Raw genomic sequence first — 17,357 nt, forward strand, 5'->3', positions numbered from 1 at the left:
GCTGAACCAGAGATGTTCAGAAGGCTTGTTGGACGTTTAATTTACTTGAGTTTTACAAGACCAGATATCGGGTTTAGTGTCCAGCAACTAAGTCAATATATGCAGAAACCGCTGGAAGTCCATTGGGAGGCTGCCTTACAGGTTGTCAAGTACCTTAAAGGCACGCCTTCACTTGGACTGTTTTACTCTTGTAATACTAATAGTACAAACAGTCGGAGGTCCCTTACAGGTTATTGTGTTAAACTTGGAGGAGCCATGGTGTCTTGGAAAACAAAAATCAAAACACAGTCTCACGATCCACTGCAGAAGTGGAATATCGAAGCATGGCCACCACTGTATGTGAGCTGAAATGGATCACTTTTTTGCTGAAAGACTTCAATGCTGCAGTCAATCTCCCGATTCCCCTACGCTGCGACAATCAAGCTGCAATACATATTACTGAAAATCCAGTCTTCCACGAGAGAACGAAACATCTCGACATAGATTGTCATATTGTGAGGGACAGTTTCAAACAAGGTTTTATTCAGCCATTACATGTATATTCAAAAATTCAACAAGCTGACATTTTTACAAAGCCCTTAGAATTTCGACATTTTGTTAATCTTAGAGACAAGATGAACTTAAGGGATGTTCATCTTGAGGGAGGGATGTGAAAATATGTTGATATGTTTGTTTTTATAAGTTTATAGTCTTATTAAAACCTGATAGATAATTCAGGGACTGTAACAGATTTATTATATTAATAAAAGGGATTGAAGGCTCCCAAAGCCATTTACGTTTTTCTCAATCAATTTCTTCATTCTTCTCCAACCTAATTTTACAAATCAATCCAAAGTTCAGAAACTTCACAAAATTCGTTTTTATATTGTGGAATTATTATTAGATCGGTTATATTCTAATTAGTGAAAAAATCACCTGTTTATATTGTGGAATTATTATTGGATTGGCTATATTCTAATGAGTGAAAAAATTACTTACTCTCAGTTTTTAAGGAGGATTAAGAGGCTATTGAATTGTTTAAAGGGAACGGTGACTTCACTCTTTAACATATTGTTTTTGTTTATTTGTTTTGTAGTATACGTTTTTTTTATAGTAGTCTAAGTTTGTTTTTTTAAGTGAAATTCTAATTCATTTTGTGATTGTATGAGATGAGTTTAAAATACTATAACGTTTATGTTGAGTTTCAGAAATCACTACTAAGTTTAAAATTTTATAAGGGAAAAATGTCAAATATCTTAAACAAACAAAAGTTTTATAAATAGTTTTAAAAATTTTTATTGTAAAAATAATTCTAACCAATTTTTCTCTAAAAAAATGAATTACAAATAAATATGTCTTAACTAAATAACTTTGAACCAATCCTAAAAACACATTTGTTGCCTTTTGTGTTGTTATTTTCTATGAATTTGTGTTTTTATTCTCCTTTGAAAGAATGGAGACATCAAAAGACTTTGTTCATTTGAATTTGTTTTTGATTATATTAGAAGAGTTTAGTTAGAACTCTTATTTATGGAGAAAGCCAATTTACACATTTCTCATAAAAAATTAATAGCAAAATTATAATAAAACAAAATCTCTCAAAAACACTAACCATTTTTTTGTTTTTTAGATAAACTCACGACAAAGTATATATCTTACAAACTACTAATACAATCCTATTGTATTAAATTTGGATACATCAAAATTTACTAGATAATATTTTTTTGACTAAACTTAAATCCAAAATCAGCCAGGTTCTCTTAATATATCATTTGATTTGTAGCTCAATATTTTGAACTTGTTGTTTTCACCCTCATAAAATATTTAATTTGATATTATTGATTAAACTCTTTTTATAACTTTTTTTTATCAACTCCACTCATTCGTATTTGAGACCTTTTATGTTTAGGTACGGTACAATATAAGTCATTTGTGTAATATTTGTACATGCCTACTATATTATCAAACGTGTTACATTTTTTCGGGTCGTGTTACTGTATATCGTGCTGAGATATCATACAAATAACGTCTTATATTATCCGTATCTAACTCTAATATTTAACATTAATTAATATTTTTAATTTTGTAAGCAGTGCAGTTTAAAGTTAATTTTGTATAATTGACCAATTATTAGTCATTGATCAATTTAATAATAATAATAATAATAATAATAATAATAATAATAAATAAGTTTTTGTAACTTATCCGATCTTGGCGTGTAGCGTTTCTATTTATAGATGCTTAGTACTCATGACTTTTATTATATTATTCTATTTCTGGATCCAAACTAAAATAGCAAAAAGAAGTTTAGAATAATAATTTGCTTTAAATCTTGTTTGCTTGACCAAGTTTTCATACTTTAATTACTAAACATTACTCAAGTCTTGTTTGTTTTAGGTATAATCTTTTAGCAGAATAATTGCACAATATATCCTTATTAATTTAGTGTTATTTCTTAAAACTCAGTTAGACAATTTAAGTATGAAAATTGCTCCATCATTGCCACCACTTTGAGTCATTTATTCACAAATTTAAAAGAGAGATTTCATTGTTTCGATGTTTATATCCAATTCCCAATAGGATATTTAAAAAACTTTTTAGCTTTAAACACAAAATTAACTAATGATTTTGATAAGATAACAATAGTTTCAATTAAAACGAATCTACAAACAAAGAAATTCGAACCGAACCATGAGCGACACAATGTTAAGTTATCTTCCTAAAGACAAAATTACACAAATGGGTTAGATAGTTTATCCGAGTTAGAACAATTAAAAGATATTTAAGTGTTTGTTTTGAAAATTTATTAGTCTATTTGTGTGTTTATATCGCTTAATAACTGTCGACAAAATATTTACATGTATCTGAAATACAACCTTTATACGTCAAAAATAAACCAATTCACAAACCCAAAAACATAAACTCAAAATCAAACAAACCAAATGCATAACCATATCTAAATGTCCTTATGAAAAATAAGAGAAAACATGACCTAAAATAGAATTATTGAACTCATGTTCTATAATCTTTTATATTCAATTTCTTTTAAATAAAAAAAAGGTTTATAAACTAAGGATAATAAACCTGAATGAAACAAAAATGAAATTGCATGCAATGAAGCGGTTCTTACTAAAATCTAGTGAATTGAAAAGGATAGGTCATGACTCATCCCTCCTTAGTGAAAACAGCTAATAAAAAAAATCAATTATATATATGTTAATTATTTATTTATTTGAATAACATTTTATTAGTTAAAAATATAAATTGATTGTTACTTTACTTTAATAAAATTTGAATATTAAATATAAGAAAAAGTATTATAATAATATGACCCAATAAATTAATCACTCCAAAGCAATAATACACACACAAATATAAAAAATAAAAAAGATCTGAAACAAACAGATCCTTTATCCTCTGGTTTTGAGGAGATCAACATAAGATTTGTTTAATATATTTTGATATTCTTATGAGCTTGACTCATGAGGACAACATATTGACACGTATCCAAGAATGAACAAAAGTAGAAAAAAAGATTAAATTAGAAAGTGTGTTGCAGACAACTAGAGGACTAGGGTTTTCAAAAGGAACATTAAAGTAATGATCTTTCCCATACCATTACTGAACGGCCAGTGTTTTCCTTGCGGTTTGAATTGTCTGTCTTTTTGGTTCTTCATCTTTAAAAAAATAAAACATAATACATTTTCATCTTAATTTATGAGGCTGTGATTGCAAGTTAATGGGTTGGTCTAGTTTGTGGTTCATCTATCTGAATTACTCCAACCCTTTTCTATGGTGTGTTTCTCTCTGCTGCCTAAAACCCATCTTCTCTAAAAGCTAAAAATTCTCTCTTATCCCAATTTCTTTATTCATCCCATCTTTGCATGTCACTAGAATACGAACTGGGTTTCAGTTTCTGAGTGTTGATTTTGGATTTTTCTGTTGTGGGTTCATCTTGGAACATGCAAACGTTTGTGTTTGATTGGGAAAGACGTTTTCTTTTTGCATGTTCTTGATAATATAATGGAGGAAATGCAAGATGTGAAAACAGTAAGTTCGATTTTCATTCTTCATGTTGCTAATATAGGTTGACTAATAGTCAATGGAAGGTTCTTCAGATTCTAATTGGCAGAGGTCGGAAACTACTAGAGGAATTTTCAATTCCTCATTTCCTAGGTTATTATCTGTTGATCCTCCATCGGAGAAGAAAGAAACAGATTACAGTGGTTTCGACAGAGCAAGTCTTGGTCTGTCTGGAGTTAGCGTTGTTGAGAAGACAGCAGAATGGAACAATGATGTTAGCTTAAGACAATGGCTAGACAACCCAGAAAGAAGAGTGGATTCGTTTGAATGTTTACCCATCTTCATACAAGTTGTAGAGATAGTTAACCTAGCTCATAAACAAGGAATTGTGGTTCATAATGTTCGTCCTTCTTGCTTTATCATGTCTACTTTTAACAGGGTATCCTTCATCGAATCCACTTCATGTTCTGATTCTGGTTCGGATTCAATCGATGATGTTGCTGAATTGAAAGGATCATCTTCTTTTCAATTGCCAGTTGCTGATAACTCCAATTTCCATTTTCCAATGAAGCAGTTATTGATTATGGAAACTAATTGGTACACTAGTCCAGAAGAGGCTAATGGGGATTCGAGTTCTTGTGCTTCTGATATCTATCGGCTTGGTGTTCTTCTCTTTGAGGTCAACAGACTAGACCATTTGTTCAAATCTACTTTGTTTTTATTTGATTATGTCTGTCAGATTATGGTTTAATTGTTGATGTTTGGTTTTTGTTGTGTGGCAGTTATTCTGCGTGTTTCATAACACCGAAGAGAAGAGTTCGACGATGAACAGTTTAAGACATCGCGTTCTTCCGCCTCAATTGCTGTTGAAATGGCCAAAAGAGGCATCCTTTTGTCTATGGTTATTACATCCCGATCCCAACTGTCGCCCGAAAATGGGGTATGTTTCCTCGCTTGCTATAACTTCCACCGGTGGAGGTAACAGAAGTGTGTATAATAGAAAATCAAGTTGAAGAGAAAATCATAGACAATAAGGTTTCAGTTTAGGGTTCTATAAACAGGGAATTAGGTTAACCTAATTCAAACTTAAGCATTCATTGATTATAAGATATCTATCATATCTATGTTTTTCCAATTTAAGATTGTTAAATTTACCTTAAAACTGAATGAAACCGGGGTTATCATGAACTATAAGTTTTTTGAACCGATGTTACTAAAATCTATGTCTGTCTTTGGAGACTCATAGCTGATAGAGTCTATGTTTGTCTCTGGTTCTAATAAGAGAAAACTCATTTTCTTTATACTGGTTTTCATTGATTTATTATGAAATTGTTGATTAGTTGTTCTAAGGCTGTTCTTGTTTAAAATTTTCAATTGAAACACTATATATTGATGTTAAAAACCTTATGAAAGTTTTCAAATTGACGAATATTTTGTTTGTTTTAAGATTTTGCTATAATTTGATTGGTATTTGACAGCGAGTTGCTACGAAGTGAATTTCTGAACCAACCAAGGGACAATATGGATGAACGAAAGGCAGCGATTGAACTTCCAGAGAAAATAGAAGAGCAAGAGCTATTGCTCGAGTTTCTTCTTTTACTACAACAAAGAAAACAAGAAGTAGCTGATAGTTTACAGGATGCCATTTCCTTTATATCTTCTGATATAGAAGAAGTCACGAAACAGCAAACAGCTATCTCTCGAAAAGGCAGTCAGCAGGAACTCGGAAAAGAATCTACATCAGGCCTTGTATCAACTGATTTTACTGAAAACAATGATTCCGGTTGTTCAGGCTCTAGAAAAAGGTGTCGACAACAGAACATTCAGTTATCAAACTCAGGCGAGCCATTTAACAATGATAACAATATTACCCGAAATTCAAAACTGGCGAAGAATTTCAAGAAACTAGAGGCGGCTTATTTTGTAACAAGACGAAGGGTTGTGATGAAACAGCAGCCTATTGGGAGGTCGGTTACTAGAAACTCTCCGATAAACAGCGGTGGTCGAGGGTCAATTGTCGTGAGTGAGAGGAGTTCTGTCAACAATATATTACCCATGGCAAGACAAAGTGGATGGATAAATTTGTTTCTCGAGGGTTTGTGCAAGTATCTCTCTTTCGATAAATTGAAAGTGAAAGCAGATATGAAGCAAGGCGACCTTTTGAATTCTTCCAACTTGGTATGCTCTCTTAGTTTCGATCGTGATGGAGAGTTTTTTGCAACAGCTGGGATTAACAAGAAGATCAAAATATTCGAATACGACTCAATTCTTAACGAGCATCGTGATATTCATTATCCGGTTGCTGAATTATCAAGTCAATCCAAGTTGAGCAGTATTTGCTGGAATAGCTATATCAAGAGCCAAATTGCTTCGAGTAATTTCGAGGGCATTGTACAGGTGATGTATTCTTAGGCACTTGTTTTTCTTCCTTTCTATCGGTATTCATTCAAAAAAGTTGTTTTAGCAAAGTGATAAAATGCAAATAAAAAAAACAGGACCGAGTAGGGCAAACGAGTCAAGCCGAGCTCAAACCAGTTCGAGCTCGATTCCATTAAGTATTTTTATTAGCTCGAACTCGAGCTTGAATGAGTTTATAAATTTGAACTTGACTCGAAAAAAACTTGAATTACAATTAAATTTTCAAATATTTATGAGAAAAAAAACTTTTATTTTAAATTTGATGTTTTAATATTAAAAAATATATTATTTATTTTCAAGTTCGAAAAAGCTCGACAAGTCATCGAGCAAGTATTTTATGAGCTCGAGCTCGACTCAAATATTAAACGAGCCGGCTCGAGCTCGATTCGAACTTGATAAAAATCAAACTCAAGTCGAGCTTTGACCGAGCGGCTCGCAAACTGCTTACGAGTAGCTCGACTCATTTGCAGCCCTAGGACCGAGACCAGAATAGCAAAAATGAAAAATAGAGAAGCACACATGGGATTATATAAGTAACCTTGATCCTTAAGAGCTTGTTTGATGTTGGGTTATTTGAGTTTTTTTTTTTTAAAAATGTTTGAGGAAAAAGTAAGATGTTTGAGTTTTTAATTGGTTGAATTACTATCATATTCTTTTGTGTTCAAAATTTAAATTTTTTAAAGTAAAGTAATAGTATTTTAGTTGATGAATTAAGTGATTGAATAGTTAAAAAGAAATAAGATGTGATAAAAGAGTTTGGTAAAAATACCTAAAATCAAATGAGCTCTTAGGGTTTCTAAAAAGTGTATTAATATATAAAGAAAAAATATTTTTTATAAGAAAAAAATTGAAGGCATTTTGATAAATTAGTTGTTAAGTTGAATTATTGATTTACGAGAGTATGAATGAAAAGATGGTGGATTATTTGGGGATTATTCAAATAATTCAATCCAATCAAGTCCTTAAAAATCCGCAATGCATGATGATGTCACCTGATTACCAATTTGCCCTTCTGCTTCAATATTTGGAAATAGTTGAAGAGGCTAAATTATGTTATTTTCTTTACAGGTATGGGATGCGGCGAGAAATCAAGTGTTTATGGAAATGAGAGAACACGAAAGACGCGTTTGGTCAGTCGACTTCTCATTATCCGACCCAACAATGTTGGCAAGTGGAAGCGACGACGGGACAGTTAAGCTATGGAATATCAATCAGGCAATTCTATGTCAGCTTTGAAACTTAATAAAACGTACTGCTTATGTCTATTATTATTGTTAAACGAGGTTTAATTCTCGGTTTGTAATAAGTATTTTTGGCAATAAACCGCAGGGAGTGAGCGTTGGAACTATCAAGACGAAGGCTAACGTATGTTGTGTTCAGTTTCCAGTTGATTCTGGACGAACCATCGCCTTTGGTTCAGCAGATCATAGGATTTATTATTATGATCTCCGAAATACAAAAACTCCCCTATGTACGATAATTGGACATAGCAAAACGGTTAGTTATGTGAAGTTTGTGGATTCCACGACTCTTGTTTCTGCTTCCACAGACAACACGTTAAAGCTTTGGGATCTGTCGATGTGCACTTCTCGAGTCCTCGAGAATCCTCTTCATTCGTTCACAGGTCACACAAATGTTAAGGTTTGCTATCATGGAACTTTTTGCATTAATTTTTCGAGTAAAATAAGATTGTTGGCTCTTATTATTATATGCGTCTATTTTCAGAATTTCGTTGGTCTGTCAGTGTCGGAAGGGTATATTGCAACAGGTTCCGAATCAAACGAGGTATTTATGTAATTTATCTTTTTTATAATAACTGATTTTATCTTAGAGAACTAGAGGTATTTAACCGGTCGGTTAATCAGTTTCGGTTAAGTCCGGTTTTACCTCTTATTTTACAAACCGGTTAACCGACCAGTATTAGTATCGGTTTTACTGGTTCAGGTCGGTTAACCGTGTTTAACCGACGACCGATAATTCAATTTTTAAAATTATGTATTAAATTTATTAAATATTATTTTTTTTAAAATCCTTCTCCATTTTTTTCCTATCCTATAAATAATATATTATATTATTGTTATTATATAATATATTATAATATTTCATAGATATATATTTAGAAATATCTTATAATATAATAGAGTATTTTAACAATATAATATATTTTAAAAGTTTTCATTTTTAAATTAATTGCTATTTAAATTTTAAAAAATTAAATAATTCTATACACATTATAAGTTAAATTTAAAAATAATTAATATATATATATATATATTATTATTATTAAATATTATTTATAATATATCTAATATTTACAAAATAACTAATATAAATATATAATTAAATTATTATCGATTTACACGTTAAACCGCTAGAAAATTTGTTTAACCGAAAATCGAAGCGCTTAACTAGTAAAAAACCGGTTAATCGAAATCTTTAGAACCGGTGAACCAATAAACCTGTAAAATGAAACTGACAAGCTATCGGTTTTCCATTTTATTTTATTTTTTTAGAAAATCCATAATTAGTTACAGAAAAAATCATAAATAAGCCTTTAAATTATTGGGCAATTTTGAAATCCCTATAGAAATTTTAAAGCTTGTTTGATTTTGAGTTATTTGAGATTTTAAAAATATTATTTGTTAAAGAAAAAGTAAGTTATTTGAGTTTTTAATTTGTTGAATTACTATAAAATCCTTTGCTTTTGAAGACTCATAACTTGGTAGACCTTTAATAATTTGAAAAAATAAATAGTTTTAAGATTTATTTTTCACTTGATAAATCCTTTAAAGGCTTAGTTACATAAGGGCAACTCACACTCAAATGAAGAGTGTTTTATTAAGAGATCTTTTAAGTTCAATAAGTAGATTCCTATTAAAGTGGGGGCCGAAAAGGCCTATTTGAAAATACTTTATAAAGTTGAATATGAGTTTGGGTTTAGACAAAAAAAAAATATATCAATTAAAATTGTTATGAATTATAACTTAATTAGATATATGTTCATAAATATGTTAATTTTTTTTTACCCAACTCGAGAAAGTATATTTTCAAATTGACATGATATCTTGTTTAAAAGACCTTTTAAATTTGATTCTACTCAAAAGGTTTTCATTAAAGTTGCCTAAGATTGTAGGGTCTGTTAAGCCCTGGTTTTCAAAAGAAAAACATTAAACTTGTTTAAGAGTTTTTCTTAAGAATAATTTATGTTAAGTCTTGGTTTATACGATATTAATTTCTTTTGTCTTGTCAGGATAATGTTGTGAACTATAACCTAATTAGATATATGTTAATTTTTCTTGTATCTGTTTTCAAATGGACCCAATATTATTAAGTGGAGAGAGTTTTATTTAATAGACCTTTTAAGATGGATTCCTACCATGAAGGTTGGTAGGGTCATGCTAGCTTCTTTTAACGAATAAGTCAATGTTTTGAAAAACATTAAAGACTTATTTAAGAGTTTTTCTTAGGGATTTATTGTAAGTTAAAAAATATAGATTAATTTATTTAGAACACTTTTCTACTAGGAAGGTTCAATTAAAGTGGGATATAATTGTAGGGTCATGTTAGCTTCTTTTAACCAATAAGCCAATGTTTTTTAAAGAAAAACATTAAAGACATATTTAAGAGTTTTTCTTAGGAATTTATTGTAAGTTAAAAAAGTATCGATTAATTTATTTAGAGCACTTTTTCTTTGTCAAGTATCTATCCGAATGTTTTGAATTTTAACTTTTTCTAATACTCAGTTCCAGATCGAGAAAGTGTGTTTTGAAATGGCCTCTTTGTATAATCAACCATCATTCTTTCTTTCTCAATTTGGTCAGGTTTTTATCTATCACAAGGCATTTCCGATGCCAGCATTGTCGTTCAAATTTGGAAATACGGACTCTGTTGGGGGCGATGAAGGAGATGATGCAGCTCAATTCATCTCATCGGTTTGTTGGCGCGGTCAATCGCCCACTTTAGTTGCTGCCAATTCCATGGGGAATATTAAACTTTTAGAAATGGTATAATCTTCCATTACACTCAGAATTTTGAGTTTTGTTTGACTTAAATCTGCTGTTGTAGTTGTCAAACTGTTTAGCCACAAAATTTCGATAAATTTTTTGATTCGATTCGGTAGATAAAAAGCTAATAATGGGAAATAAATATAAATCTGGAAATATCCAATATTAGAACACAACTAACTATTTGTTCCTAATTATCTTCTTCCCCTCTAAACAAAAAACAAATCTGAAAAAAAAAACTATAATAAAACCCTAAACCAGAAGTTAAAATCTTTTGAGGATGGGACATATACATTCCCATGGCCTTCAAATGTTATGCTTCACCATCTACAAATAAAAATAAATATTTGAAACCTTTCTAAACTACCTACACTGTCTTTGGTTAACATTAGGAGCCAACATTAACCTATCTAAAAGCCGACGAAGCCTAACCGCTCCTTTCCCTGGTCTAATCTTGGTCTCTGTCCCAACCCTCGAGCATTGTGGCTTTCCCGCACACCACCCACCAGGTGTGAAACTCCCATTTCTCCGACGAAGCACTTCCTTGTCAATCTTGTCCAAAATTGCACCATCTCGTTTGAATTTGCGAGCAAATGGAGCTCCACTTGATATCATTCGTTTTGCATGAGTTAGGTTTAGGACTTGGGGATGCTGCTGTGGAGGGTTGTCCCAAGCAATGAAATGCATGTCGTGGTTTACGACTGTGTGGTTGAATTCGGGAGCGTTGCATATAACCGTGTGGAAGTAGCCTTCTGGAGACGATATGAAATTTGAGTAGTACATGAGTAAGGTTCTTGGGAGATTGTCCCATCCCCATATCATGTATTCCACGAATGATCGCGATAAGATCATCCAAGCTGAACCTGAAAAAGAAAAACCTTTTAAACTTGATTCATTCAGAAATGTGTATATCTCATTATCATGTTTGAAATCAGAACTTAGTTATATGTTCTCAAATTTATCTAAATCAAATTTAGGAACAAAAAGAAAACAATCTTTTAATTTTGAGAAAGTGATCTGAATGAGAATAGACTTTCTACTATTGGGCTCATTTGAAAACACATATCTTATCAAGATGCTTAAGTACTACAAATTGATCGAAATGTTGAATACCATTATCTCAACAGCTTAATCATAATATCAAAGAATCATAAAAACCAGTTCAAACTCTAATTGCTGATGTTAGAAATGTTTTTCAAAAAATCTTTAAATCTGCATTCTTAATCAAAACAAATAGATTTTCTAACCTGTAAACAATTTGAAGGCTGTTGGCAACTTTCTACTTTCTTTAACCCAAAGTAAATCTTCTTTTGTAGATCGAAAAAGTCCAGGATCCACTATCAGAGGCCTTCCTCTGTAATCCCTGAAAAAAAGAAAAAAGAAAATGAGCATATGTGTGGCTCAATTTATGGATATGATGACAACGGTTGGTTTCGAAAGAGATGACATACGCTTTCCAACCAAGATCGCTAGTGTGCTCGATAAAATTCAGATCCCGGCTTAAATTTGAAAAAGTATAGATAAGATCTGACAAAACAAAAGCCTTAGTAAATCAAAAAAACCTTAATAAATCAAAAACAAAATCAACATAATGTGAAAAGACATACCATCTTGAGTAACAAGAGGATAATCAGAAGCACTAAGGTTGATAAACCAATCCCAGTCTTTATTTCTCTTGAGAAGAATAGCACAAGCATGGAGAGTGTTGGAAACCATGGTAGGTCCTCTATAACTAACAATATTGGCTTTAGAATTCATGTAAACATTCCCAATTTTCACAAACATGGGATGTTTTTCAACACGAGAAGCAAGTTCTAATCTCTCCTCAACCGGGGATTCGAGGTCAAGATGAACAATGTAATAATTCAAAGGATGATAAAGTGTTAGAAGTGTTCTCCATAATTTATCTAAATCTCCTCTTGAACCTGAAACCAGATATGCAAAACGTGGAAGAGGAGGTGCAGCTGGAGGAGGAGGTGGAGATTGAATCAATATCTTAGTCTCAGATGAAAGTAGTTGGTTTGTAGAATTACTAACTGAAATATGAGATGGTAGAAACGAAAAAAAGGGAATTGATCTTTCTAAAGGAAGAAACAAGACCAAAATTCAAAGATGTCATCACAAGGAAGATGCATATAAGTGAAGTTATGATAACTGGAAATACCCATTTCTTCTCCACGCTTGCATTCCCCATTTATAACCAGGGTTTTTTTAATCACATGAACTCTAAACAATGAGAAAAAAAGGAAAGTTTAACTGTCAGAATGAAATCAATCAATCAAATAAATTAAACAATCTTGATCTGTAAAAATATTCAATGGGTTTTCTTCAATGACATAAACTAACTGCAAATATGGAAGATCATAACGCATAATCAAATCAAACGCCCTATTTTATGCAAACAGTAGTTGATTCTGTAACTGAAAAACATCATGATATACGAAAAGAAGACAAACCCAGATTGAGAAAAGATATCTGTATAATAAACAAACAATCATGAACAACAGAAGATAGTCTGATCAAATATGTAACACCACAGCTAAGAAGAAAAGAAGAAAACCTCAAATCAACCTAATGAACAAATTGAATGAAAACCCATCTCCCATTGAAACCCAATGATGATAAAAAACAGAAGATAAAATCGTTCAAAGCTTACTAAGACGATTCCTGACCTGGGTTAGTTGCAGATTCTCTAGAATGGCCGGTTTTCACTCGTTGGAATGGGAGAGAAAAAGAGAAAGCAGAGACGCTGAATTACAGAGGAGAAAGAGTCTTTCTTCGCTTCTCTCTTAGAAGAGAAAACCTGATTTTTTCTTTCTTTCTGTTACTAGTTTTCAGGGATCGTCAATCCGTATATTTTTATTATTATGAAGGATTATTCATGTTATGTTATGATGAATGATCAACTTCCCGGCTTCCATATATTTAGAGATAATTAATATTTTCTCCTCAACTATTTTATTTTATTTTATTTTAATCCCAAAAATTTAATCATCTTGGTTTTCCCTCTAATTTTTATTTTATTTCTATTATACCTCTAAGTAATGGAAATAATCAATCTAAATAAAAATCGGGCATGTTTGAAAATACCGAGTTCGGAGTTTGAATAGACATTAACTGGTTTATGGCGTTTTCAAATTTGATTCATATGTTGCAATGTCTATAATATAATTAGAGATTATTTAATTAATTTTGATTATATCAATAGTGATAGAGATAAAAAAAAATTAAAAGTTAGCACAAATTTTCAATATTTGTCTCTTGTATTTTTGTGTAAGACGTTTTTCTGAATTGAACATTATAAGTTACTTAAGTAAAAAATATTTAATTTCGATTATAACAAAAATGATGGAGATGAAAAAAATAAAACTTTTATTGAAAAGGGAACTAGTTTAATAAAATTATCATTTCATGTATTTTTAAAAAAAGTTTAAGAGGTTAAATTTAGAGAGTCAAAAGTACAAGGACAAAATTCAACTAATTTTAATAAAATTGTACTTTTTCATTATTTGTTAATATGGTTATGCCATCTTTATGAGAGAAAGAAATATGTATGGGATCAAGTGAATTAGATTTAGATTCAAGAAATACTAATTAATAGTTTTTACATTTATGTGAATTAATTAACTTTTTAATAATTAATATGAAAATTAAATTTATAATGTTACCAAAGTTTGTAAATATGTCATTTATTACAATAATTTTTTTTTTTGGAGATTTTTTCCCTATATTTTTCTTCTTTGGTTTGTTTGAGATTTTAAAATTATCACATAAGTGTGATTAGATTTTGAAGTTTAACTATTTCAAAAAAAACACAATGTGAATTTGGATTATATAGCATAGCTTTAATTTGAAATATTTAAGTTTTAAGGACAAAAATAGAATTACATCATAGAATCTATTTTAATTTTTTTTAAGTCAAAGTATAACTTGATCTCACCGACAACAATAGTGATGTATTTTTTTAGACAAATGTTTTAATGTTCTCTAAAAACAAACACATGTTCATCCTTTCTTATCTTCTTAAGAAGATAGTAAATTGAAAATTAGGTTTATGACCAATTTATTATTTAACTAAATTATTGTTAAGGAATTTCTTCTATAAAACTTGATAGATTTGATTACAAATTTTGAATTTTCATTTTTTATTATGTGAGTGTCTTTGATTATTTTGTTTATATTGCAAGGTGTTGGTCTATCATGAGTGTTTGATTGGTTTATTCTCTATATTAAAATTTGAGAAATTGTTTAGGGGCTTATTTATTACTTTTTTTATATTAAATTAAAATAATATTTATTTATGCAAAACAATATTAATTATCCTCAAACTATGGTACAAGTTAATTTATTATAAATTAAAAATAATAAAAACAAGGCTAGTGATTATCCAAATCGCTTCAAGATTTCTCACCAAGTCAAAATTGATTTCCCACCTACTTTATTTACTCTAGCTCCAACTACTAACTAAATTATTCATAGCAAATAAAATAATTGCAAACTAAATTACATAAAATTCTTTTATTTTTCTTCCAACAAAATATAAATAATAATAATAATATTAACTAACAATTATTTGTTTAATTAATTGTCTAACTATATGTGTTATATAATATAATAATATATATAATAATATTATGATAATACCATTATATTATTATATTATTTTTTTATAGATTCAGTGAATCTATATATATATATATACAGTGTTACATTTAATTTTTAAACATATAAAATTCAATTTTTATTGTTTCTAGCAATGATTATTTTAGACATTTATGAAGAACTTTAATAAATCTATTTTAATAATATTGTTTTTATTTTTGTTCTTAAGATTTTTATGTTATTTTTTTAAATATCATAGTTTTAGAGTTTATTTTTAATTGTTATTTTTCACCCAACATTAAAATTTTATAAAATTTAACTTTGTTCACTAGTTTTCTTTTTAGACAACACATTATTTGTCGATGTTGAATAGATTACAACACTCATAAGTAACTTTAGAGTTTTTTTTCATTTGTTATTTAACTGCAATATTTAATATTCATGAAATTATACTTTCTTTGTTAATTTTTTTAGATAACACATTACTATCCTGTTATTTGATGGATTTCAACAATTACGAGTTTATCAAGTTTAAAAACATAACATCAACATTTCACAATCTCGTGATGTTCAAAGATTTTTCATCTTGTGATGTTCAAAGATTTTTCATCTTGAGTTTGAGAAAAAATTTATCATATAAAATAATATATATGAGATATTATCATAATTCATTATATTATTAAATCATTTCCTTATAAGTTTATTATATTTTATATAATATTAAATTGAATATTTTTCTCTATTCTATTAATATTATTCAAATAATCTGAATCATTCATATTTATATTATAGTAATCAATTATGTTTAATTATATAGTAACTTATTTTAACTTACCAAAGTTTTTAGTGAAAATCTATACACTGAGATTTTGATATTTTAGGCAACAAGTATTTGATTTAGACTTGCTAACTATAGATTTTAGTGAAAATCTGCATACAGTTTAATTCCTTTTTTATTTTATGTAAAACATTTAATATTTTGTTATTAAATTATGTATTTTAACATGATGTTTTTGAGTGAAAATAAAATATAGAGACTATTGGACAAAATTACAAAATTATAAGTTAGGAGTGTCTATCACAATAATATTGGCTTGTATAACAATATGTTTATGGAATCGTAATTTATAATCTTATTTGATGATTTGATTGTTATTTAATTATTTAATCATGTATATTTGCTTTCAATTATGAGCATTACTAATTCTTTACTGTATTTTCATTTTCACAACAAGAAAAAATACTTTAATATTATATATATATTTCTTCAGAAAAATTGGTATGTTTTTGTTGATTTCATCAAATGTACTAATCAAGTTATCATTTTTAGAAGTGCTAATAATATGTAACCAACCTCATTTTCTTCTTCTTATATATATATATATATATATATATTTTAAACTGAAGATATATTTTTTTTTTTCCATTTGATCAGAATTATAGTTGGGTATGAAAAAACTTCTTTATTTACAAATTAAATAAAGCTATAATTGATTCATGATTCCATTAAAAAAAATGTATATGGTTAAATATAAATTGATTGTTTTATAAACTTAATTATTTTTAAATCATGGAAAAAGTTACATAATATAACTTACTAATGAGGTTTAAGTGGAGAGAGGGAGTCATGCATGTAATTTATTTTTTAAAATTAATATTATTCCTTCTTATTAGGAATTATAATATTTTTTTTAATGCAATACTTTTGACTAGTTCATGTAAATTGGTAAAATGTTATATTAGCATTTTTCTTAGAATCAGTCTTTGTATACACAAAACTGACACGATAATATTTAGAAAAAAAGTTTTATATTTTGATATTTAAAATTTTACATTTCTATTTTTTTTATATAATCTTGTTTGATTTTGAATTATTCAAATAATACAAAAAAAATAAAAATAAAAAATCAAACAATACTTCCTTCCTAATCTCACATTTATCGAATCAATCAATTTATCAATGAAAATATTAAAATACCTTTTATTTTTAATTATTAATTTTTTATTTTATTTATATATTAGTACTTATTTTAACCCCACCCCCAAAAAATAAATAAATAAATAAATCTCACCTTATTTAAATAATCTCTACCGATCACCACGGGCACAATAGGAGGCCCAAAAGAATGAAGTTTCATTTGGGCTTTGAGCTGTAATGTTGATATACCAGCCCAACCAAATGTAGAAGAAAATCATAACACTCATAATATATAGAGAGAGATAGATCAAAGCACAAAAAATGCATTGAAGAAAAATTATAATTTTTTTTATAAGGCCTTGTTTTTTATTTTTTAAAAATAATTTAAATATTATAATTTTTTTTATAAGGCC

The 17,357-nt window shown here is 29.0% G+C and overlaps 1 protein-coding gene and 1 pseudogene across 1 annotated transcript; one reads left to right on the top strand and one right to left on the bottom strand.

Moving 5' to 3' along the window:
- Positions 1-3,640: 3,640 nt before the first annotated feature.
- Positions 3,641-10,558, top strand: LOC124944416 (protein SPA1-RELATED 3). The gene is made up of 7 exons (XM_047484664.1): positions 3,641-4,681; positions 4,785-4,942; positions 5,481-6,399; positions 7,489-7,635; positions 7,750-8,061; positions 8,146-8,205; positions 10,242-10,558. The coding sequence occupies exons 1-7, from the start codon at positions 4,082-4,084 to the stop codon at positions 10,428-10,430; spliced, it is 2,385 nt and encodes a 794-aa protein (XP_047340620.1). The 5' UTR covers positions 3,641-4,081; the 3' UTR covers positions 10,431-10,558.
- Positions 10,559-10,568: 10 nt separating this feature from the next.
- Positions 10,569-13,270, bottom strand: LOC124944415 (annotated as a pseudogene).
- Between the last annotated feature and the right edge of the window lie 4,087 nt (positions 13,271-17,357).

The sequence above is a fragment of the Impatiens glandulifera genome, chromosome 7, assembly GCF_907164915.1.
Source record: "Impatiens glandulifera chromosome 7, dImpGla2.1, whole genome shotgun sequence".
Lineage (NCBI taxonomy): Eukaryota > Viridiplantae > Streptophyta > Magnoliopsida > Ericales > Balsaminaceae > Impatiens > Impatiens glandulifera.

Coding starts and splice junctions, on each gene's coding strand:
- LOC124944416 (XM_047484664.1), top strand. CDS start 4,082: ATGGAAGGTTCTTCAGATTCTAATTGGCAGAGGTCGGAAACTACTAGA. Junction 4,682..4,784: donor TTGGTGTTCTTCTCTTTGAG/GTCAACAGACTA, acceptor GTTGTGTGGCAG/TTATTCTGCGTGTTTCATAA. Junction 8,206..10,241: donor CAGGTTCCGAATCAAACGAG/GTATTTATGTAA, acceptor CAATTTGGTCAG/GTTTTTATCTATCACAAGGC.